Source organism: Protopterus annectens, chromosome 11.part0 (genome assembly GCF_019279795.1).
Source record: "Protopterus annectens isolate FY-2018-M chromosome 11.part0, PAN1.0, whole genome shotgun sequence".
In the NCBI taxonomy this organism is placed as follows: domain Eukaryota; kingdom Metazoa; phylum Chordata; order Ceratodontiformes; family Protopteridae; genus Protopterus; species Protopterus annectens.
In genome coordinates, this window is record NC_056745.1 from 987,751,976 (window position 1) to 987,779,388 (window position 27,413).

General features: G+C 37.2%; 1 protein-coding gene across 2 annotated transcripts in view; it reads left to right on the plus strand.

The window, feature by feature from the left end:
- ITIH5 (inter-alpha-trypsin inhibitor heavy chain 5) overlaps positions 1 to 27,413 on the plus strand; it is a 752,947-nt gene that overhangs the window by 616,966 nt on the left and 108,568 nt on the right. For both annotated transcript variants that reach the window (XM_044088360.1, XM_044088361.1), the window contains 2 exons: positions 21,038 to 21,091; positions 21,497 to 21,613. In XM_044088360.1, coding sequence (XP_043944295.1) covers positions 21,038 to 21,091; positions 21,497 to 21,613 — 171 coding nt within the window. The remainder of the gene's footprint in view (positions 1 to 21,037; positions 21,092 to 21,496; positions 21,614 to 27,413) is intronic.

Below are 27,413 nucleotides of genomic sequence, written 5' to 3' on the forward strand. Positions count from 1 at the left end.
TTCTTGGACTAATGTTTGCTTTTAGCCAAGTTGCATTCAGACTGACCTTGATCTCATTTTGCTCAAGGTATGAGTGAGCATTCAAACCTATCAGTAATTTGAAGCACTACAGAATGATATTGGATATGATTTATCAGTGTAAATATAAATGTATTTGTTCACCTTGAGGAGAAATATAAAAAAGAAGATCACACTAAAGGACTCAAAAATAGTATCTCATTTAAGTACAGGGCATATTCTTGTTATTAAGTAGCATAAGTTTTATTCTCCAAAGATCTTATTTTTATGGATCTATAGTGAAACGTGAGCACTGTAATGCATATTGTTTGTGAAGTGTTCTTATGCATACTCCCGAGTATTCAGAAAATGCCCCACCTCACACTGTAAGAGCCACAGTAAAAAGGGGTCTGTTTACACACTGTAGAAATTTGTGATTCTGATGCACATTGGTTGCACTGAGAAAATACATCATCACTAGCTGATTTGCATGTCTTTTTTGTCGCTAACTCCCATGACTGCAGATCAGTACTTTCCTACAGTAGTTAACACCATCAGCCCATGCTTCACATTGGCACAGGCATCCCCCCTTATTCACTCTCCCCCCCACACACACACACACACACACACACATACACACACACGCGCGTGCACACACTCACATACACACACACACACACACACACACTCACCACATACCTCTTACTTGTCCTTGAGTTGACATAACATCCCCAATATCTCCCCTTATGCTTTTATTGCCCTTGTAAATCATGGATTATTACATTCTGTCATAGGTTCATAGGTAGATACTAGGCTATCTGCCCTAGGGCATTTATAAGCCTAGCCAGAGTGTATTTGGCTTCCGCCTCCCTATTAGATTAGCCTACTGTGCCTCTGTAAAGTAGGTCACAGAAGGTACCCTTTTAAGATTAGTTTACTATGCCTCTGTCTAGCAGGGGCACAGGAGAGATCCCAGGGGTGAATTTGCGATTTCCCATCCACGCGTCCAGATTTTGCTTGAAGAGGGTCAGTGAGGGGCTATGTCTAACATGAATTGGGATTCTATTCCAGAGTGAGGGGAGCCTCTGGGAAATGAATCTGTCCCTCCAGCATGTCCTATTTATTTTTGTGCTGAGGTTTAGGTCCCTGGAGCGTGTAGTTCTAAGGGACTTGGATTTTTTGAGGTGGAGCATGTCCATTAATTCTGGGTTTGACATGGCTTTGTACGTCAGGCATAGATCGCCTCTGAGTAGGCGATAAGCAACTGAGTAGAGCTGGAGTTTCTTTAGTCGAGCTGCATAGGACATCTGTTTGTAGCCCATGATCCTCTTGGTGAGGTACTTTTGGGGTCTCTCCAGTTGCTGCAGGTGTCGAGTAAGGTGCATCCCAAAAGGGGCATTGTATTAAATTATGGGCCTGATGAGTGACAAGTAAATGGGCACAATGACCTCTCTTGATCTAGATGCAAACCCTTTCGTGATAAGGTGGGCTATATAGAAGGTCTTTCTAACCACTTTGGCAAGGTGATTATCAAAGGAGAGATTACTATCTACATTGGTCCCCAAATCTCTAATTACTTCTTCCGTACTTAATAGATTACCACCTATGTGGTAATTTGTGGGCACCTTGTTTTTCCCAAAGGGGATGACTATGCACTTTTTAGCATTTAGCTTGAGGCCGTGGCTCTGGCACCAAGCATCCGTCTCTGTGAGACCCTTTTGGAGGATTCTTGTGTCAGCTGGAGATTCGATTATGTCCCCCAGTTTGCAGTCATCTGCAAACTTTGTCAGCCATAATCCCCCCGTTTTAGCCTGAACCTCAGAGAAGTATATACCGAACAAGAGAGGTCCCAGAACTGAGCCCTGTGGGATGCCACTTGTAACTGGTTTGGATTCGGACATGGCACTTGCGATTCTGACCATGTGGGTTCTATCTCTGAGCCAGTTTGCAACCCATCTTGTGATATAGGGGTTGATATTTAAGCTGGTAAGCTTATTTATGATGCCCGAGTGGGGTATTGTGTCGAAAGCTTTTGCGAGGTCCAGGTAGACTGTGTGGACTACCTTGCCCTCATCTATGGCTTTGGTAACTGTTTCAAATAAATCATCTAGGTTGAAGAGGCAAGATCTGCCCTTAACAAAGCCGAATTGGGTAGGGTCCAGTGTCTGGAGGCTCCCAATGTCTTTGTTTATGAGTTCCATGATAATACGCTCCAAAGTAACTACAACTACATGCTAATGCAAAAGCTGTTATTCCAGTGATTTTCTAAATTTATAAGATAAATAATTGAAATCCATCCCTGATTGTGTGTCTTTGACCCAACATAACTTTTGGCTTTGTCTAGATTTCTTGCATTATGTGGTTTGACATATGCTTAAATGTGTTGTATCCTTTTGCCTTGTAAATCGCAAACTGTTGCAGGCATAGAATAACACCCAAGATCCTCATTATAAAAAAAAAAAAAAGATCTGCTACACTAACTTATCAGTCGGTGCTGCCTGTTAATGCTGCTGTTTCCTGTAGCAAAGGTGCAGGGTTCCAAGCCTTTTTCCCCTTCTTTTGTAATTTATTTATTTATGTTTTGTTTTTTTATTTTTATTTTTTTTTTTTTTTTTTATTTTATCCCCATTTTATTCCCTTATGTCTACTGGTGATGCAGGGGACTAATATCCTTGTTGGGAGGCTGCAAGGCTGGAATCCTTTTTATTGTCTTTAAGGCATACTATTTAAAGTATCCCTAGTGTGTAGTGGACACCCTTGTCCCACAGCATCTTTCTTTTTTTTTATAAGTGTTTTATGGCCTGCTACATAAAGAATCTCTACTGGCTAGTGTTCCCCCTGACCCATCCATGTAATATTAAAAAATGTTTCCCTGGTGACTAGTGTTTACCCCCAGCAATGTTGCAGGAGTTGTCCATTAGTGTGAGGAGTATGTGAAATTGAGAGCTCCTACCCCCCACAAACAGACACACATTCACACAGTTATTAGACACACACACACACACACACACACACACACACACACACACACACACACACACACACACACACACACACCTAACCTATACCCTCACTAACCCCCCTACTGTGACCTCCCAGGCAGACACACATGCGCACATACACTCACACATACAACCCCTCACAAACACACATGCACACCCCCTCCTCCTAGCACTACCTGTCCACTCAAATCCTTGATACTTACCTCTACCATGATCAATGAACACAAGCTTTTGGCCATATTTACTAACAGGACTAGCCATGTTAAGTCATGCAGCCAAGTGTAAATCATGGTGAGTCTCTGAATCACAAAATCACAGTGGCTTACTACAGGTAGTTCCAAGGGAGACCACTTGCCTAATTATCATACTCTGTCCCCTGCAATGCCTTATTGGAATTTAACTTGGCTGTAGGGACAGCCAACCATGGTATTGTGCATCTTTGTCTTGCAGCACCAAGGTAGGTCTGTCTCTGAATCAGAAATGGTTAGCGTGAGATATACACCTTTGTATACCTTCCTGAAACATTTGTGAATCAGTCCCATTGTCTGTAAAGTGTTCTTAAAATATGATATGATGTAAATGCATTCTGCTTTTATGACCTCTAAACTTACTTTCATATTACAATGCTGTATATTTTTAAACTGGAAAAATAAAACTGAAACATACTTCTTTATCAAGTTCTGTCTGAAAATCTGAAAATGTTCCAGCCTCTCTGTCTGGAAAGCCACATCTACATGCTTATGATTTGCTTATTCTGTATTGTTCATCACAGTATTAACACTGTGAAAATGACCTTCCTTAGTTTTATATATATATATATATATGTGTGTGTGTGTGTGTGTGTGTATATATATATATATATATATATATATATATATATATATATATATATGTGTGTGTGTGTGTGTATATATAGATATAGATATATATATATATATATATATATATATAGATATATATATATATATATATATATATATATATATATATATATATATATATATATATATATGTATATGTATCAAAGAATATTCTTAGGGGACAATTCCTTAGAGCTTCTAGAATGATAAGTAGCAGGGCCGGTGTTAGCATTTTGGGGGCCCCCAGCAAATGTCAAGTTGGGGGTCCCCTAGGAACTTCCAGTATAAGTATTATCCTATCAATGCCATCCATCCTAAGCAACCTTTTATTTTGTGCTGCAAACTTTTAGGAGTAGTATCCACAGACAGACCTGTCGCTACAAGCTCTTACATTACAACAGGCCTTTGTACCACACTATCACTATGTTGACCTGTCTACAAAGGGGCAGTTAGAGTTACTGGTACTTAGTTGCAACAATGATACATTGCAACAACTCTATGTACTGGTTTGGACTTAAAGTGAAATGATGACTGGGCCTACATTTCAACCCCCCCCCCCAACACACACACACACCCTCCAGTCCTCTCCCCTGATCCCCACTTTGAGCTCCACATACCATGCACGTTACTTTTTTCTTCCTTTTCTCACATTTTGCTTTACTCTCAGCTTTTTCAAGAAGCCATAACTTTCTATATGTTTTGAAATGCATTTTAAAGTGTTTTTTTTCTTTTTATACAAACTTTTCATCCAATAATGGCTTAAACAAAAATTATGATTAAGGAAAGAAATTCACTGCTGCGGTTCAGCTTTAGTTTTCCTTGCATCCTTTCGACACACCTTTCCTGAACAAGACAGCAGAGTAATAACCATTTAGGAAATAACTCAAGCCAGGGCCCAAGAAGCCATAGGTTTACAGATGGTCTGGGGTGCATTTTAGAGCATGTTCTCAACATTTTACTCCAATGGTGGCCTAAACAAAAATCATGAAAAAGAAAATAATTTCAGTCTCAATTTTTTTTTTTCAAGGAAGACATAAGTTGTGCCCAAGGCTTAATTTTCAAAGCTGACAAAATAGTACCTTACAGTAAACTGACAAGCCAGTAGTTGTGAGAATACTTAAGTCTAATCTGGGAATACTGCCTACCTCCCTAACCCCCTGCAAAAGACGGTCACTGCTTATGCATCCCTCTGGTGTTAGACTGGGATGAAAGCAGAGATTTAAATTGCTTTAGTCATACATTCCAAGTGACTGCTGATATTCATATGCATAGCATGTTCTTCACCCCTTAACCGCAAAGGCAGCCACATGTATATGTGCCTGATACGTGATTGTGAGAATGATTTCAGTAATATATTCAAATTTGTTGCTCCTAGACAGTACACCTCTCTTACACAAGCAATAGTAACCTTCTTTGTACACCTCTGAGGTCTGTGAGAAACACTGCCCTCAGTTCAAACATAAACTATAATGACTTCATGTGTGCACCTCTAAGGTTTGACTGTGATGAAAATTAAAGATGTAATAACCACACAATCTCTAGCCCCTCATAACCCGTAGCAGCTTTCTGTGCACACACATTTGAGCAGGGCTGGTTTTAGAATGGGTGTGGCTGTAAACACAGGCTATTATCAGCTTTATCCTAAAAGGGTCATATCTCAGCACCATTCAGGTTAAACAGCGTATTCAGAAAATTGATACATTTTTCTCCAACCAGCAACAGCTTTGGTGGGGGCCCACACAGAGTCAAGGATGATTAAGGGAGTCCCCATTATCCATTTAGACAGTCTGGTGAGTAGGGGCCACCAGACTACAAGAATATTTAAGTGTCTGAATGTTCTGTGATATATGTTATGTCTTATATAATTACTTGTTAGGTAAATTTTTTTACTGATACACAGAAGAATAATGTCTGTGTCCTGGCATTATTGGGTGCATGCACAGATAAAAATCAGTGATATTTTACACACACAGACACACACACACACGCACACACACACGCACACACACACACACACACACACACACACACACACACACACACACACACACACACACACACACATATATGCATAAGCCACAGCAGTACTAGTTTTGTACTTATTTCAGCAAACAGCACTACATTGTGCAACATTGGTACTGCCACACCAGGTCAGTGACTGCTGTTTAGCAGTCTTCAAACAGCAGCAGGGGTAAGATTTGTCTCATGGAGGAGTAATGCATACCTGTCATTGTCCCTGATTTCACAGACCTTCCCTGATTGTGTTCATACTTTTGCTTTGTCCTTCGTAAAAAGTCTGATTTGCTAGTAAATCATTCAGGATTGCAAACATTCAATCAATCCAGGCATCTGTGTTTTATACTCATTGTCCAAAAATACATGTTGATACAAATTATGTTATTCTAGTAACCTTTTAAGTGAATTAGAGTAATATTTAAACGTATTCCTGATTCTGAGCCTTTATTCTATTATTTTTGGGATTGCACTGAATTCTTAAGCAAAGAAATTGAGAGTTATAGTATCTGGTGTTCAGGTATTATTTATAAAACTACCTGAAAGAGAAACTATTCCTGATGATCGAAGCATCAGCTCTTCTTAAAATCCAAAGTTTGCACTGAGATAAGTCACTCTGGGTGGCTGATCTCTCTAGTGCATACCTTGCTCATGTTCATTATCAGCTTCATCCTAACAGGGTCATAACTCAGCCCTGTTCATGTTAAAGAGCATAATTAGGAAATTCATACATTTTTTTTCTTCCTTGTTTTTCCCCAACCAGCAGCAGCTTTTGTGGAGACCCTACACAGTCAAAGATGATTAAGGGGGACCCCTGTAACCATGGGTTTTACAGGGACCTAATGCTGTCTATGTAGTTAGTTTTACTAGAGAAAATGTCCAACAACAGGGTTTAACTAAGCTAAAGGCACTATGTTACTGGTAAAATATGTAATGGAATTCTGATGCCTGTTACTTGACAAAACACTGTTACTACAACCAGAAATATCTTTCGATTTTAAGGGAGATATAAATAAAAGTTATTACCCTTGTGGTTTATTATGTATACAAGACTGCTGTACTAGCTTTCGTTGGTTTTACAGACGTTACAAAATATCAGAATAAATAACTTGCAGCAGGGTTCGCTGGTGCCTAAAGCCGGCTATGATAAGTAGAGACAGTGATGTGGAAAATGAGGTTGATTGTATAACCTCATTATTTTATGCAAGGGGGTATAATTTAAATGTCTTGAAAAAGACAGCTGATGAGGTTCATTTGAAAAGAAAAGATCAGTTTTCACCAATTTTAGTTGCAGAGTTCAATAAAACTGAGCAAAAAAGTACAAAGAGATATAAAGAAGGAAAAAGAATAAGAAACAAAAGTTACAATAATATGGTAGCTCATTGTTGTATAGACTTGTCAGTTGGCAGCTTCATGTTCCAAGAAGTTATTTGCAGTAACGGGAAAATTATTGAAGGCAACAGTGAACTACTCAGTGTATTAGGAAGGCACTCATCATTTGTATATAAAAAGAACTTTAGTGTCAAATAAGTATTACAAGGTGATAGCACTACAATTCCCCACCAATTACACACAATAGCTTAAGAACTTTTAAATTTGGCTCTTCTGCAGCTTGTAGATTTATATATGAGAGGCTGTACATTACCATGGAACATCTAAAATATACTATTAAAATTCCAGGCAGGTTCAATTGTCTTTCAAAAGAAGTTATATATAGGGTTATGTTCTGAATGTCAAGCCTTTTATATAGGCATGACAACAAGAAGTCTTGGAAAAAAATTAAGGAGCATTTGTATTCAATTAATAGTAGTGACAGTAACAATGCTCTATCGAAACATTCTGATGACTGCAGTAAACACAAACAATTCCTACTTGCAGTGTTATAACAAGCTCCCTTGGCCCTAAGAGGAGGGAATTATAAGAATATGGTAGAAATGAGAGAAACAGAGTGGAAGATCAAGTTGGCAGCTGATCAGTTTCCTGGGTTGAACAAAACAATAAACATCAAATGTTTTTTTAAAGGACAGAAGACTTGCTAACTAACAACAGATTTATATTAAAGGGTTAAATTTGAAATTTTAAGGTGTTAATTGATTTTATAAAGTTAATCCATAGGCAAAAAATCCATTGGTTTAGGACTAATGTTCTACTCAAAGCAAAAGTAAATGCCAAAAACAGTAGATGAGGTGAACAACACAACAGCTCCAGGCTGCCTTTCTTGTTAAGTGGTACAGACTATTTGTAGGCTTCTGAGCCCCCAAGCCCTTCTGTGTTTGAGGGAAGCCTTCTAGCTTGTTTTTATTTTCTTATAACTAGCCAGTTTTCTAGTTTCAGCACTCAAATCTGTTTCTTTGATCTCAGCACTTGTTCAGAAAAAAAAAAAAAATTTTACTGTACTTGTGTTTTTACCTACTTCTTTTTACTTTTGCATCATCTTAAAATACTCAATTGTATTTATTACTGCTTGGTGTAACTCATTCTAAGCCTTTTGGTTTAAACACTTGGGCTTCGGACCAGTTAGTTGTTTTGCACTGAGAGGGTTTGTGGTCTGCACTGTTGTGGCAGAACAGGTAGCTTACATCCTTCTAGGTTGAGAACTGCTGATTGAGGGCTCAGTGTCTGTTATTCTAAAAGTGTATTAATTCTGGTTTAAGCACTTGGGCTTTCAAGCCAGTTATTTTACATTAAGAGGGTTCGTGGTCTGCACTCTTGTGGGAAGAGAGGCTGGACTCTGCCCTTCTGAGCTGGGAATTTCTGGTTAAAGGCTTATAGTGCATGCATATCTGAACTGTTTCTTACTGAAGTTGGTGCGCCTTGTTTGCTGTGGCATAGACTGGATTCGGGCCTGCTGGATCTAGCTTTGTTTGTGTAACTTGAGCACTAATCCAGACATTCTCTAAAGTATTCAATGGTATTTATTACTGCTTGGTTGTAACTTGATTAAAGTGTAGCTATCATTCAAGTCTTTTGGATTAAGCACTTGGGCTTCAGACCAGTTGTTTTACATTAGGAAGGTTTGTGGCAAGCACTGTGGTGGCAGGACAGGTAGCTTTCATCCTTCTAAGTTGGGAACTGCTGATTGAGAGCCCAGTGTCCAAGTGTATTAGTTCTGGTTTAGGCACTTGGGCTTCAGGCCAGTTATTTTACATTAAGAAGGTTCGTGGTCTGCACTCTTGTGGGAGAAGAGGCTGGACTCTGCCCTTCTGAGCTGGGAATTTCTGGTTAAAGGTTTATAGTGCCTGAATATTTGAACTGTATCTTACTGAAATTGGTTCACCTTGTTTGCTCTAGCATAGACTAGATCCAGGCCTGCTGAATCTAGCTTTGTTTATATGCTTGTTGTTTGTTTGCTTGTTATTTCCCTGGAAGCTAATTCCACCTAATACGCAACTTCTCAGCGCTTCTGTGGATCACTAGTGATATCTGCATTGCTTACTGTACTTATTTCCTTGTTTCACTTGAAAGAAAGTTACTGTTTGTCGTTTTTGCATTTAGTTACTTGTAACACACTGCACTCAAGTTACCTGGCACTTGCTCACTAAAGCAATTATATAAGTCAGCACTACACTGCACCCTCACTCCCCACTGGCCCTTGTTTTCAATTAAGGATTTCCCAATATTATTCTAGCATGTCCAAAGGTCAGTTGTCAATCTCCTCTCCGGTCCAGCTGGTGAATCTGGGAATCTTGAGGCAATGTTATAACTGCCTCATGTACACAGACAACCCTCTCCTCCTCCCACATAACACAAATACTTGCGAGAGATGCAGCTATTTAGCCAAACTGGAGGCTGAGCTCTCTCAACTCAGAACTGGCAAGACCAGACAGGAGGAGAAGGCAACTACACACACCACAAAACCAGCCTCACATAATGCTACCCCTCCACTGAATCAAACACATAAACACACAAAGACATACTCGGAGGCTCTGAGTAAAAATCTACCTAAACAGCAGAGGCCTCCAAAGCAGACACCCAAACAACTGCTACCTCAAGACACCCCACAAGCAACACATAAACCACAAAAGCAGTGTGCAAAGCAGTCACAGCCCTTAAGGCCAAATACAACACCAAACATACTTGTCATAGGTGACTCCATAGTCAGACACACTGACGTCCCACTCACCAGGCTGAACAAGGAGAGGGTCACAGTAAGCTGCCTATCGGGCGCTAGAATCCGTCACATAACACAAGCACTCGGGTCACTCCACGGCAAGTACAAATATGACACAGTCATTGTCCATGCTGGTGTGAGCGACCTGAGACGTACCTCCCTGGACTACATGAAAAGAGACATAGAGGAGCTCTCTGATTATGTAGCCCAGGCAGGTATGACCCTAACCCTGAGCAGTATCCTTCCTTCACCAAGAATGATGCCACAATATAGAGACAAGATGATCAGCTTTAACAATTGGCTTAATGTCTGGTGTCATTCAAAGGGGATCCAGTGTCTGTCTGCCTGGGATGACATGCTTGACAAGCCACGCTGCTTCAAGGGACGGCTTGCACCTGTCACCCTGGGATTCCGGATATTGGCTAAGGCTCTTGCCACCCCATAGTGCCTTTTTAGGCAAGGCTCAAATTCTAAACCTACCACCCTAGAAAACAAAAATGGGAAGAAACTGAGGGTAATGCTGCTCAATGCCAGAAGTCTAAATCTCAAAATGCACGCACTTTTCGAGGCCCTTCTCAGTATGGAGAACATCGATGTCTGTGCTGTAACTGAAACCTGGTTCAAGGCTCCTGAGAGCACCCGGCACTATTAGGTTTTACCTCATATCATGCGTTCTGGCCCCAAAACCGGACCACACCACAAAAGGAGGGTGTATCCATATTCATAAAGGATACCCACACCTCCAGGTTGGTGGCAACGCACGAAGCTTGGAAACCATCCAGGTGCAACTAACCATAGGCAAAACTGCTCTACAAATTGTAGCATGCTACAGGCCACCCTCTCAAACTCAGGAACCCCACACAGCCTTCCTGAAGACACTGGAGGGTATAAATGTATCTCCAAACACCATCATATTGGGTGACTTCAACTACCCGAATATAGACTGGGAACATTACTCAAGCCCTAACTTTCTAGCCCAACGGTTCCTGGAGTTCATAAATTCAAATGCCATGGAACAGCTAGTCACTGTTCCCACGAGAGGAGAAAATATACTAGATCTCATTGTCACAAACATGGGGACAAAATGCTCCACACCGGAAGTATATCCCTCATTGGTGAGATCTGATCATAAACTAATCTCACTAGAAATCCACATCCTGCCCCCACCCCAAACAAAAAAGACCATAGTGAAGAACTTCTCTAAAGCAAACTTCACACTACTCAAGACTGGTGTGGTATCCTTCCAGGCCCCTGAGCCAGAGGAAACCACAACCCAAGCTGCGGAAGCCCTTACAAATGCCTTCTATGAACACCTCCAGGACTGCATGGATCAGGCAATCCCAAATAAAACCAAGACTCTTTCAACAAAGGGAAAACGTCCAGTCTGGTGGACCCCAGCCATTAACAAACTTTACAATAAGAGGAGAAAGCTATTACATGATAGAACAAAATCCATAAAAGGGAAGTCACCCCTGATCATTATTAGTAAAAAAATACGAGCACTCATAAAATCAACTAAGGCCAATTTTGAGAGAAAAATTGCCATGGATTCAAAGGACAATCATAAGGCCTTTTTCAGCTATGTTAGGAACCTGGGTGGAAACTCCCAGATATGCTCAGAATTAGTCCAAAATGATACAAAAATCACTGAACCCACAGACATTGCCAACATACTGGCAGACAGGTTCAGTGCAAACTTCACCCCTCTCCCCTAAAGGAGAGATAACTATCCCAGCCGAGTGTAGCCTCCCGGACATCTCAAATGCGCAGGTGAAAGCTGCTCTCTCTAAAGCTAAAAACACAGCATCAATGGGACCGGATGGTGTCCCCGGCTGTGTGCTACACGAGCTAAATGAGGAATTAAACCCGCACATAAGGCAGCTGTTTAATCTCAGCCTTACCACAGGATACGTGCCCAAGGAGTGGCGTATGGCAACTGTGGTCCCACTCCACGGCGCCTCTCACGGACCCTGGTAATTACCGCCCCATAAGCTTAACAAGTCTAGTCTGCAAAGCTATGGAGAGGATCATAATGGAGCTCATAAACAAAGATATAGGGGACTTGCAGACATTGGACCCGACCCAGTTTGGCTTTGTCAAGGGAAGATCATGCCTTTTGAACTTGGTCGACTTCTTGAAACAGTCACCAAGGCCATTGATGAGGAAAGGCAGTCCATACAGCCTACCTTGACCTTGCAAAGGCTTTCGACACAATACCCCACTCGGGTATTGTAGAAAAACTTACCAGCTTAAATGTAAACCCATATGTCACAAGATGGGTTGCAAACTGGCTTAAGGACAGAACCCACAGGGTTAGAGTTGCTGGCGCTGTGTCAGACTCTAAGCCGGTCACAAGTGGTGTCCCACAGGGCTCGGTCCTTGGCCCCCTATTGTTTGGCATCTACTTCTCAGAAGTACAGGCCAACATGAGAGGACTTTGGCTGACAAAGTTTGCAGACGACTGCAAACTGGGCGCCATAGTGGAAAGTGCATCGGACACGGATATCCTTCAGAAGGGACTCACGGAAACAGATAGCTGGTGCCAGAGCCATGGCCTGAAGTTAAACGCCCAAAAATGTATAGTCATACCCTTCGGGAAAAACAAGGTAACCCCAAGCTACCATATAGGTGGCAATCCACTAAGCACAGAAGAGGTTATCAGGGACCTGGGGACCCAGGTTGACAGTGGCCTTTCTTTTGACACTCACATTGCTAAAGTGGTTAGAAAGACCTTCTACATTGCCCACCTGATCATGAAGGGATTCACATCCAGATCTAGTGAGGTCATTGTTCCCCTGTACTCTTCACTTATCAGACCAATGATCGAGTACAATGCCCCATTCGGGATGTATCTCACCCGACATCTGCAGCAATTGGAGAGACCCCAAAAGTTCCTCACCAAAAGGATAAAGGGACTCCAAAATCTGTCATATGCTGCCAGATTGAAGAAACTCCAGCTCTATTCAGTCGCATACCGTCTGCTCAGAGGTGACTTGTGCCTGACATACAAGGCCATGTCCAAGCCCAAAGTAATGGACATCCTCCACCTCAAAAATCCAAATCCACCAAAACCACTAGAGCAAGCGACTTAAACCTTAGCACGGATATAAATAGGATGTGCTGGAGGGATAGATTTATCACTCAGAGACTCCCTATGCTGTGGAATAAAATCCCGGTCCATGTGAGGCAGAGCACCTCGCTGACTCTGTTCAAGAGAAATCTAGACCTGTGGATGGGAGATCGCAGGTTTACCCCGGGAATCATATCTGTGTCACTGCTGGACAGAGGCACAACAAACTAATGGGCACAGTATTTTTTCATATAAGGGGTGGCGTAAGCCACAAAAATTTGGGCTAGGCTTATAAATGCCTTAGGGCAGATAGCCTAGTATAAACCTATGAACCTATGATAAAAACTTGGATTTATGTAAGTGATTTCACAGTTAATCCAACTGCTTCCTCAGACATATAAAATACATGAAAAAAAAAACATTCCTTTCATAGATACAACTACCTTATGTCCTGTTACTCACACTTATCAACTAATTGACCATTAAGGAACCTCAAAATACATTTCAACAAGCAAAACTCTTTCTAAAAGATATGGAACAATGAAACAATAAAAATAATAATGAATAAAAACCTTTGTAAGAAATGAATTTTGAAAAAACTTTCATAAATACATCCATAAATAAACATCCAACAGTCCAATAAAACTACATCCAGTATATAAAAATATAAAAAATATAAAAACATATATGTAAGAACATATATAAAAAAAATCACATGTATAGACGGAACCAAAATGCATATAAAAAATGACATCAACCCACATACACTAAACCTCACAGAGACAGTGCATAGCTGTATGAATAATGTTGATATTAAGTACCCCTATATCAAGCAATTCTACCTACATAAAGGTCTGGCTTTAAGAACAAGTTTTAAGGGGACTTTGTCATTTAAACCCTTTCCTGTGTCCGCCCTCATCCTAACTCTCCATCTAGTCTCATTCAGTTCTGTTCCTGATGTCACATAACCTAGCATCTAACCTAGTCTTCTCTACGACTAAATACTTGAACTGATGTGTATTACCCTTCAACATTATATGTTTTGCCAAAACATTATTTGTGTTCATAATCCTGATATTATATAGGTGCTCTCTTATCCTGTCCCTCAGGTGTTTATCGGTTTTACTTATATAGAACGATTGACAAGTCAGGCAATGTGCCAGGTAATCCACATGTATAGATTCACAACTAGCTCTCAGCTTAAACTTAAACATTCTCTTGAATTATGGATGAAAAAGTGTCCAGACATATCTATATCCTCACAATAACTGCATCCTGCACATGACGTGGTAACCAAAGGGCCATCAGCATAATTATCCAAGCCATTCTCTCTGGGGTAACACAACAGCCGTTCTTATAAGCAAAAGTGGGTTGGATCCCGACAACTTCCCTGATCTGATCATCAGCCACTAATATGGGCCAAAATTTCTTGTAAATACCTAAGGCTTGTCTGACATTACTAGAATACAAGACAGGCATTCTCAAAGTACCATCCCCCTGAGTGACCCTATTTGTATGTATCATGATGTTATATACTTCAGCAAAAGAAGGCCTGGCTAGTGTGTTCCTCAACTCTTCTACCTGCTGCAGGGATTACATATCTTTTGTTTACGATATCCTCTTCTTACAAATCTAAACTCCTGTCTAAACATTTTTTTTCTCAACACTTAACCTTGAGACACTCATCTCTTGTCCCCTCATTATATTGTTAAATATATGTGGAGGGGTGCATACTTTTCCTTTGCAAAAAGCTGTTCCTGTAACACTCCTTTCATACACCCTAGTGCTCACACTACCATCCATGTGTCTCAGAATCTTCACATCTAAAAAGTCTATCTCACCATGAGAATAACTCATTGCAAACTTCAAAAAAGTAATAGAGTTATTAATGTAAACTAAGAAAGAAATCACCTACACTAGGGTACCCCTCCATATCAAGAGCAGGTCATCCACCAAGCCACGGTATAAACCTATCCTTCCACTGAAAGGTCCTCGTAAAACTACTTCCTCTTCTCAAGCGGCCATTACTATATTGGCGTAGCTATTGGCACATGATGTGCCCATAGCTATGCCATCCTTCTGTAGGTAAATGTCCCCCTCGAAAATAAACACATTGTTCTCAAGTACAATTTCCATTAAGAAGCATATCAAATCTACCATTTTGTGATCAAAGTTACCATGTTGCAGCAAATACTGTTGTAACAAGGAAATACCCCTTTCATTAGGTATCGAGGTAAATAGGGACTGAACGTCTAAAGTCACAAATAGTAGGCTCTCTGTACACTGCAAGCCCTTGAAAAACAAATATAAATTCTCAATGAACTATTTAGAATCTCTCAAAATTGTAGGTTTGCTGCTTAATAAAGGTTTAAGTTTCTTTTCTAAGAATATGGCTAGTGGCTCAGTACACCAACTGCATTCCGAGACTATAGGTCTCAAGGGAGGATTGCAGGCATCTTTATGTACCTTGGGCAAGCCCTGGATTACTGGTAAAAGGGGTTCTTCAACCTTAAAAATTCATACAAGCTATGCTCTGTCACACGGGTTATCAGACATTCCTCCAACATATCATGCGATTTTCTAATCATTTTGTGTACTTCATCATAATTAATTTTCACATGCACATCATTATCACCCAACATATGCCTCATATTAAATAGGTAGTGTTCATGATCCATGACCATTAATGGGCCTCCTTTATCAGCAGGGCATATAACAACAGTATTATCTTTCCATAGTTGCTCCAAAGCAATATGTTCATCCCTACTTAAATTCTGAAATTCTTTGAAACAGGGTGAGTAACCTGTCCAAAACTAGTATAGCTTTTATACAACTCATCTATGCACAATTTTTCATAGACTGCTAGCACATGATGGTTAATGGGAGTGAAAGTGCTGGGTTTAAATGGCATCATTACCTGATTAACATTGGTCATATTGCCAAAACTGAGTTTTAATGTAACATTTCAAATCTATTATAAAGTCTGTTAAGTCCATCTGAGGAAGCAGTTGGATTAACTTTGAAAGCACTTATATATATAAATGAAAGTTTTGTATCAGCCTAGAGCCATCGTGCTGTTTTACTCATCTATTGTTTTTGTGATTTTATAAAGTGTTTGGTAAATATTTGTATTTAAACACTGATTTTTTAATTGATATTATTTCTGATGAGGTCTGTTTTTTGTGAAAGCTGTAAATTAAACATACTACACTAAATACTCATTGCAGTGGCTCATTTCTGTATGTGCTAAAGTGTTTTTTCTTTATTATTATTGTTGATAAACAGTGTGTGCTGACCGAATATAGTTGCACTAAGCATCCTGGAGGAATGCTGTACAAAATCAAAAGTAATGAGGGGGGACAAAGGCCCAAAATCAAGGACTCATTTTAAATATTGCTCTTATTAACAGAATAACAGGTTTTGCGTTAGCTTGCATTTTCTGAAGGATAAAAACTCAAAGGTCTGTCATTATTTAGTGGCGTCGGTCCTCAATGATTTGTGAGAAAAAACATACATTTTATGTGAAGGAGACTAAAATATGAGGCAAAATTCTGGACATTCTGTGGGATTTTGGACAGCTGAATGCTATGCAAAGCATCTTGGTAGGACTGAACAGCTGGAAAAGATTAAAGAAATCCTATGTGTGAGGAGATTCATGAGGTGTTAGAGGCACATCATTTACTAGATATTTACATCCTACATGCTTACATAAATATTATCTGAACATATCTACATATTTATATTTTATTATTATTATTATTATTATTATTTAAAAAAATGGTATCATTTGGGTTTCTGTTGGGTATAGCTTGGTGGCTTGGAAGTTAAGTTGCTAGTTGGTCCTCCTAATCATGGTTAGCCTTTGCTCCTGAAACAGGTGCAGCCATTTTCTTTTTTGTCATATTCAAAACCTTCTTTTCTGAATGCTTCTTGAATTCAGCTAGGAATATTTTGGTGAAACTGATCTGTACAATAGAAGACTGAAGGAAGTCTAATAAAATATATGTGTCTTGTCACAGTGTGTCTTTATGGTGTAGGAAGAATTTTTTAATTTGTAACTTATTTATAAGGAAAGGGGAGTATTTCTTATCCATTAGTTTGGAGTAGAGTTTGTTTCAGGAGACAAAATGGACTACACTACACCTGCTGATTATTGTTATTTCAATGATCTCAGGTTGTTTTCAGTTGAGGTAATAAAAATTATCTAGCAGCATACATTTGCTTGTTTCTGAGTGTTTTGCCTTAATGTACTGATAATGAAAATTAATCAAATTGGAACGAGGTGAGGTACAGAAAATCCAAAAATAATTTTAAAAAGAAAACTAAAATGTAGTCATTCTACTCTGAAGTAGCATCCATTGTGGAAAACCAAGAAAACTAATAATCAGAGTATGGTTTCCAAGCAAAAGAAATACTCACATGCATAATCAGTTGGTTAGATTTCTTGGTATTAACAGTTAAACCGTATAACCTGCTGTTTAAACAATGTAGCAAAGGATTTATTGTCAGGATGATCAGGAATGTTAGTAGTGGACATATTTGAGTAAAACAAGTCAGACCATCTATATTTTTTTCCACCTGTTATTTATTCTCCTGCGTGTGTGTGTGTGTGTGTGTGTGTGTGTGTGTGTGTGTGTGTGTGTGTGTGTGTGTGTGTGTGTATTTCTATACATGCTTTTTAGTATTTGAGCAAACAGTGCAATGTGCTACTGAGCTGTTTTAGTGAAGAGAAAACAGAAGATTTCTTTTGATAGCCTATATATATATATATATATATATATATATATATATATACGTGTGTGTGTGTGTGTGCATTTTTTTACATGAAAAACAAAAGTATGAAGTAAAACAAAATAAGTAAAATACGAAAGAGAGCCTGTTTATTATAGAAAAAGTTAAAACAAATGGTAAGCGCTTTCATGGAATTAAAACCACTTCATCAGACCATATCTAAACATCACATTAAATTGCATATATAAGCACAGATACAAAAGGCATCAAACCAATGAAGGCAAATAATCACAGTCAAATGATTTCATTAGTTAATCAAGGATATAGGGTCTTTATTTTTCAATCTAGGTCTTAAAGAGACCCTATTATTCAAGCCCCCTTCTTTATCAGCTTGTAACTTTAAAATCCAAAATAATTCTCTGTCTTCTGTTTTATTGCTAATATCACCCAACCTACCTGTTTCCCTTATTAACTCAATCACTTGAAACCTAAATTTGTGTTCATCCAAAGTTTCTAAAACATGTTGTGCTAAAGAATTATTAACATTACCCTGTCTTATATCACGTCCATGTTCTCTTATTCTTTCCATAAGGGATTGATTTGTCTTCCCTACATAAAATTTATAACATTTGCAACACTGGGATAGGTAGACCATTGCAGGTTGCTTTTACCTCAAATGTATGTACCTTCCCTGTCCTGGGATGTTGAAAATTATTGGTATTATTAATACAAATGCAAAAATTGCAATTCATACAGGGTAGTGTACCATGTCTACCCATACTCCTAGGATCTTTCTTGTCATAACATAACTGTTTTATAGAAACATATGATCAGTATCTATAACACTATTCACACCTTTATCAGCTCTAAAAATGTGCCAGTTTTTCCTAACAATATCACAGATCTCAGCTATATTGCGGGAATATGAAAGACAAATACCCTGAGCCCGCTTACTGATAGCTTGATCTCCAGTTCCCATGTCACCCTGTGTACTTGTAAAATAGGGCACTCCTGAAGAATCTCGCAGTGTCAGCACATAATCTGTCTGTTGTTGTATCTCACAAGCTCTATAGCCCCTCTGTATTAATTCACTTTTCATAATCTCTACCTCTCTTAAAAACAGAGTATCGCATTATTCAGCCTAGATAGTCTCATTAATTGTTCCCTTATATTCTTGTAAATGTGTGGCGGGTGTAGACTATCACAATGTAATATACTGTTTCTATAGCAATCCTTCCTATATCTGGTCGCCATTGTGCCCATAAGGGCATCTTTACATAATTTAATATCAAGATATTCAATATCTGTCTCAGAGACCTTCATAGACCATTTTAAGAATGAGGTAGTGGTGTGTAAATATTCTAAAAAATTATCTACACATGGCTGATCACCCTCCCACAAAATAAAAACATTGTCGACAAAACGACGATAGAATCGAATATATGATGTATACTCATTGTTCAAGAGTACAAATAGGGACTCCCAGTGTGCCAGTACTGCATTTGCATAACTGTTGGCACATGGATTCCCCATCACCACCACTTTATGTGTCCATAATAATTCTTGGAGAACATGAAAAGATTGTTCTCCAGAATAGTTTCAACAAACACACATAACACATTAGTCCAGTCCAACATCATTTGGTATGACCATAAATAATGATGAAATGTCTAATGTTACAAAAAGATAATCAACATGTTCACCAATATCTAAGAATACAGAATAAAAATCCATAAGAAATTATTTAGTATCACTTAGCACAACCTGGTAATTCTTCAGGACAGGCTTCAGATGTCTATCAACGTACATAGATATAGTCTCAGTGGCCCAACCCATATGACAAGAAAGATCCTAGGAGTATGGGTAGACATGGTACACTACCCTGTGTGAATTGCAATTTTTGGATTTATATTAATAATACCAATAATTTTTGACATCCCAGTACAGGGAAGGTATATATCTTCAAGGTAAAAGCAACCTGCAAGTTTAAACACCTGGTCTACCTATCCCAGTGTTGCAAATGTTATAAATTTTATGTAGGGTAGACAAACTGATCCCTTATGGAAAGAAGAAGAGAACATGTACGTGATATAAGACAGGATAATGTTAATAATTCTTTAGCACAACATGTTTTAGAAACTTCAGATGAATACAAATTTAGGCTTCAAGTGATTGAGTTAATAAGGGAAACAGGTAGGTTGGGTGATATTAGAAATAAAACAGAAGACATTATTTTGGATTTTAAAGTTACAAGCTGATAAAGGAGGGGGCTTGAATGATAGGGTCTCTTTATGACCTAGGTTGAAAAATAAAAGACCCTATATACTTGATTAACTAATGAAATCATGCGAGTGTGATTATTTGCCTTTATTGGCTTGATGCCTTTTGTATCTGTGCTTATATATGCAGTTTAATGTGATATTTAGATATGGTTTGATAAGTGGTTTTAATTCCATGAAAGCACTTACCATTTGTTTTAACTTTTTGTATACTAAACAGGCTCTATTTCGTATTTTACTTGTTTTGTTTTACTTCATACTTTTTACAGGTTTACTTTACAGTTTCCTTTATATATATAAAAACAAAAGTATGCAACAAAAATATCATTTGTAGACATTAATAGTCTCATTTATTCTGCTACTCACTCCTGATGTAAGACGTATTTGAAATAAAGGTACCATAGAGAAGAAACATAAGCAATTCTTTAACATTCCAAAACGTACTCGGGAGCTTCCCTTGTGACTTAAGTTACATGTAGGTGATCAGTCATCATCTCATCCAAAAAAAAAAAAAAAAACAACAAAGCATTTTCCACAGGGAGCAAGCCCCCTGCACTCCCGTAGTGCAAACTTATGTGTGCCAACTACAGTCACATAAACAAAAATCCAAGGGGAAAATCTCTCAAAAGAAAAGAAAAGAATCACTGTCATTGCACATTTTATAAACCACACTAGCAGTGACATTCTATGGAAAAACAGCAATCGGGTTCAGCATCACTGAGTTCAACTTGGTCAGATTTCACCTCACCCACTTTAGGTTTAACCTTGACAGGGTGTAGGGAAGCTTGCTTAGAAACATTAAAATAAAAGTGAAAGAAGTTTTTGCATCCACGTCTGGAAAACCAAGACGTTCTGAGAGTTTTGAGTCTGTTTTTTTTTTGGCCTAATCTTTCCATTGAATGCATTTTCTGATCTGCTTGTTATGATTTTTCGCCTTTGGTATTAAAAAACTATTACTGCATTTTTGTTTTTAGGTTCTTCATCCAAAACGAGAAAGAAGATGAAGGTTTCTATATCTAAAACCTCAGGTACGATTTTTTTTATATTTCATTTTATGTTTACTTTTTAAACAGTGATTAAATAAGTAGATACTAAAGGAGGCCTCCTTCTTGTATAGCTAGATATTCTTCTTTCTCTTTGCTTGTTAAAATTTTTTCCCCATTTTTGTCTGTTACATCCACAGATAGTGGACATAGTTATACTAACTTATCTAAATTATGTTTATTCATGTTCTTATGGTCTGGTAGAGCTGTGATCATCTGTTTGAGTTCCCTGAAAGGGGCCTCTTGAAGTTGTAAGATATAATATGTAAAAATATTCAGTAAGTGTATTGCCTCATTGCTGTGAGATAGAAGTACACAGTTTAGGTTTGCTTGTAATATTCAAGATATATTCAACAAAACTAAGTGCATGCCTTCTCAAATCTCTTTCAGTGGATGGAGACCCTCACTTTGTTGTTGATTTCCCCTTGAGCAATATAACTGTATGTTTCAACATTGATGGTGAACCTGATGACATTCTGCGACTTGTTTCTGATAACAAGCACTCTGGTAAGTTGCTTCCTATACCTTCATCTAATAGTCAAAGAAACATAAAAATGATAGTCCAGACATTTTTTTAAGTTAAAACCTATTACTCATAAAAAGAATGTTTAATTGGTTATTATTAATAATACTTATATAAATTAAATCTCAGTCAGTGTACCAGCAATAACACACAGGAGAGATACATGGTGCAGTGTGTGTAAGCAGCACTGGGTGACAAAATCATGATGCTCGATGAGTGGGATACTGTGTGCCACACAATAGCTGTTGACAGTGCTCACATTTATTACATTTATGCTCTATGTGCATGCAAAGAAATATATATACTTTTTATGAAGAAGTTATTTATATAGCAAACATTTCCAAGTATATAAGAATCAGTACCAATCAGAGCAATAAATTATTGGATATATTTAAATGTTTACATACGTTTGGTCATGTCAGCATAAATTAAGTTATATTTTTCCAAAAATTTAGTTCCAAAAAGCGTAAACTGAAAAAGATGACAAGCACAATAAAATCTTTCTCATACCCCAACCCCAAATTTTATATATATATATATATATATATATATATATATATATATATATATATATAAATATAAACTCTTAAGTCTCACTACAATAGTATAAAAAGTAAAATTCCACCCCCAAAAATGCACTGCAGAATCATAGCACATTGTGGTTAATTGAACTGGAACATTCATTTTTCATGTGAAAAGGCAGACAAATTACACTCATCAATGAAGCATAGTACATCACATAGAAATGAAACAATTTCATGTGCAGGCCTGTATTCACTTTCTAACAATTCTAAGCTTATAAATCCTCATTTTTGCTAGTATATTCCTATCTCAGCAGAGGCAGCAAGCCCACCTCTGGTACAAAAGGTTGTGGGTTCTGTTCCCACACAATGTAGATGGATTGCAGTGCAGTATAGGGGGGTGTTGCACTCCTAAATGTGTCATCCTTCAGATGAGATATTAAACTGAGTCCCTATTTGCCTGAGGTGGCAGTTGGTTATTTTTCCTTGTTTTCATACTTTTATAGATTTTAATTTTTCATTCACTAGCTCAGCCCAACGATTAACATATAATATTGTAACATGATATTTTTATACCACACTTTCCTTTCATTTTTTATTTCATCCATTTTTATTTTTCATAAAACATTTTTTATTTTGATAACATCTCATTTCTTCATTTAAACATACTTTTTTCTCTTTTGAAATTTTTAACATATCCCAATGCCGCTTATATTTGGGTTTTTTAGTAAATTTACTAATAACTTTTCATTTTTATCATTTATCCAAAATAAAACTTTGTACAAATTCAAAGTAGTATAAAAAACTAAGTTTATTAATTCTAAATCTCCATCTTCCTTGCCCATATATGAAACTTCTGTCTTCACTGGATTCAATCTTGAACTCCATATAAATGAAAAAATGTTACTTGCAGTATTTCTTTTCATAGATTGTTGGCAACATATAACTGAATTAACCAAATAAACCTTTTATTAAATGATAGCTTGTATGTTTTCCAAAAACAACAAAGCTCTTTTATTTCATCTATTTTCCTATTCCATTGTTCCTTACATACATTTTTACTCCTAAATCTTATTCCTAACACAGAGATTTCTTTCATTGAAAAAGATACTCTTCCTGTTTTTATTATATCACCTAGTCCTTTACTTTTTTCTTTAAAGTCATGATTATTTTTAAACATTGATGTATATAACATATAACTTCTTTCATCCAGACTTTGTTTCTCATAATCAATATAATATCATCTATATAAGTAAACATAACTGGAATTTTTATCCCTTCATTAGTACTATAAATAACAACTTTTATATGCAAGTGTACATCTTCGACTAATACATTCATAGCTAATGCAAATAAAATGCTACTCATAGGACATCCCTGACATAAGCCATTCCTATGTATTTCTTTGCTTAACCATCCGGTCACTAACATTCTTACTTTATTTTTATTATATGCAGAATGACATACATTCTTAATTGTCTTACTAATGTTCTACTCTTCCATAATTGTCCACAAAAGTTCATGTTGTACTGTAGCAAATGCTTTATTTAAATTTCCAGTCATGAACGGGATCTCATCAGTCCTGTTTATTATATCATCCACAATTTCCCTTACTATGAATAATTCCTGACATCCTTTTTTCTTTAAATTACATATACCATCTTCCATATGATTTTTCATTTTACTTTCCATTCTCTTCTGAACTCTTTTCATAAAAATATTATAATCTGCATTGTTCAGTTCTATAGGTCTCAAATTTTCAATTTTTTTTTTTATCTTCCCTTTTCCATACAAATTTATGTATTCCACTGCATAAATCTCGGTACATAAAACCTTCATTTAACCACTTGTTTCTAACATTTAAGAAGCATTTTTTTTCTGCCAGTCTGTAAAATTCTTATAAAATTGGTATCCTAGTCCATCTGGTCCAGAAACCAACTGTAAATTAACAGGTCTTTATCAGATAGTCGAAGTTCCATAACTCTAAACACCTGATGGTCAAACCATTAAGTTCGAAGTTACAGAACTTCAACTACCAATAAAACAATAAAAATACAATGGACAAAGACATAAATTGTTGTATGCAGGGGGGCAAGCCCCCCTGCACCCCCCACACCCCCACTACCTAAATATACCAACTCCGAGATTGCACCACATTGAAGTGAGATGGAAACCTCTGTTTATGGAGATTTCCATTCACATGCTCGAACTTTTACAAATTCAAACATATGGTCTCAACCATATGTAGTTCGAACTTGTAAAATTTCGACTACATGATAGGAACCCAAATTAACTGATCAAGTACCTTATCTAATTCATCTAAGGAAATGTTATTTTCTAATTCTTTATTTTCTTGTTCTGTTAATGTTTTAACATGCCATTGTTTTTATTTATATTTTCTTTGTATAATGAAATATTTTGTTTACATAATGTATTACAATATTGATAATTTGTTCCTGAGATCTTCTTATCTCTCCTCTCTCTGTCATTTTTCATTTCTCTCATTACACTAGCATTCTATTTACACTACCATTCTCTTTAATTATGCTAGTAAAATAAGCCGCTACAGTTTCTCTTTTACCTTGTAAGTAACATATTTGCTTAAATAACAATTCTTTAACTTTTTCTTGATTCTTTTCATAAAGTCTCCTTTCTATCACATAATCTTCTTTCATTCTTTCCCAACTTCTTTAAAGCATCTGTACACATTGTTTTTTAATGTGTTTTACCACTTTTCTTATATCTGACTGCCATTCTAAAAAAACATTTTTTATATTTTTCTTTAAAAGCAAGCCTTCACTCATACCAGTTTTTATAACACAGTCTAGTGGAGATGTGATCTTTCCATAATCACATACTTGTTTTCTTTCCATTTTCATCTCATAACTTCTCGTTTATTCTTTTTGTTCATTTTCCAAATCTGATATATTCTTTATTTGCTTGTATTTGTATGCATATGGATGAGTGATCTGAAAAGTCTGTTACACATGTTTTTCCTTGTGATATAATAAAATAATGTATTCCTGTCCTATGTATACCTTGACTGTGTTCACAAATTATTACTCCAAATCTTTAAATTACATTTTATAACTTCAAAAATTTTCTTAACATCATTTCCTCTCTTCTTTTTCACCTCAAATCACAATTAAAATCTCCCCTTAATATTATATTCATATTAATTAGTACATAATCCAGAATTTTATTGCATAAATTTTCCTTTCTTTACTTGCAGCATATGCATACAATGCCATAATTCTATGTACCTGATTATGTCATCTGTGGTCTACAACAGTTAATCTTGCCATCATTACCAGTTTTATATTCAACATTGTCACTGGCCTTCTACAAAGTACAATTATGCCAGAACATACCTCTTTTCCTAGGTTCCATATTGTTTCTTTGTTTGTAGTCTCTCTTTAGTTGTCAAAAATCACACATCTTCCAGTGTTAATATGTTGACATCACACTTACTACACCAATTTAGGATGCCTGTTCATCTACTTAGGTTTTAATACTATTTACATTTATTGAAATAAGTTTAATATTGTTATTATATCTATCTTGTTGCTTACCAGAAATTATGTAAGTTTGAATTATTTATCTCATTTACATTATCCATTTCCTTTCTTTTTCTCTTTTACACTTATCCCTATAAACCTTTTTTTCTGTCTCTTGCTCTTTTGTCAATGGAATTCTTTTTACCTTTCACTATTTTGTAGTTTATATCTTCCTCATCACTTATTCCAGAACCTGTTTCATTTTTTTCTTTATCCTTATCTTTATTTTACCCCAGTTTTGCTTCCCTACTTTCTCTTTATCATTTTTGTGACTGTTTCTTTTCCCTGTGTACTGTCCACACTTTTGTTTCCTTCTACTTCATCCTTTTTCTCTAGATTACAATCCATCCATAAATGTCCAATTTTGTTACATTTATAATAGTTCAGTTCACACTTTGTTGCATCATGATCTATTTCGCCACAAATATAATATTTTCTCTTATCACAGTTACTTATCAAATGAACATCTTTTCCACATTAAAAAACATATCTAGCGTTGTCCCTGATATTCTGCAACATCCCTATTACCCTCTACATTTATCATACTAGGGATATGAACAATTTTTTTTCTTTCTCCATTTTCAGTGCAGTGCAGTGTGACAGTCCCTCCCACCAGTCCATAATCTTCTGTCATCATACCCTTTGCTAATGTCCATAACTTCTTTACAAAGTTTGCTTAAATGTCTCTTTAAAGTCGCTTTTTCAACTTCAGTTCAAAATTGAACATGCATTTTCTTTTTTGTTTCTCTGTGAAATGTTTTAACCACATAAGAGCTCCAAGGATTATACTTCGTTTTCTTCTCATACTCACCCCAAAACATTTTCAGAACGGAGGCAGTATCAAAAATAATCTCACAGAATGTCTCTTTATGAATAAGAATAACAGCTCTTACCCCATGAGCCTTCACTCCCAGTGGGAGTATTAAATTATCCCAAATGTCATACCTATCCATTTCTTTTTTCTCTTTGTTCCGAATACTTAACATGAATTTCCTTTGATTGTTGACATTTCCTTTCCTCTGTTCATCTCTTATCACGTTTCCTGAGTTTTCTTAACAGTCTCAGCATATGGCAATCTTCTTTTAAATGGATTCCGATTCCTCTGATTGGATTTTGTCCATGATTTTGCCCCGAGAAACATCCTTTCCATGCTCCAGCTCCCTCTACAACAACAATTCGCCCAAAATATAATCCTGTAACCCTCCTGACTGGAGGGTTTTAATAACTCAGCCATTGCTGTTTGCAGTGTTTGCTTCTGATGAAACAAGCACGTTTTGCTGAAACAGCAACAGAATCTTGTAGAGCCTCAAATACTGCATGGGTATTCACCTCTGTACTATCCACTGTCTTGGATGTATTTGAGTGCTGTTCTGCCAGCCACCACTATGCTAGGATCAGAACAAGTATTCTCCTAATGAGTAGAAGAAGTTCCCCCAATGCCCTGGCCAAATTTTCCCTAGTAGTATAAATACCCATCTCTGGTCTTCCCTGAAAAGAGGCTACAAGCCTAGTGAGACTAACCTTGTCAAAAAAGATAAATAAATAATAAAACATGCTGATGTGGAAATTGTATGACTTTGTTTTCATTCATAAAGAGTTTTAGTGCTATTTAAGCCTTATGACCATGTACACCTTGTTAATAACTCCCCTCAGGTTTTTCTCAAGGAGGAAGAGTCCAGTTCATCCTATGATAAATTTGAGAGCAC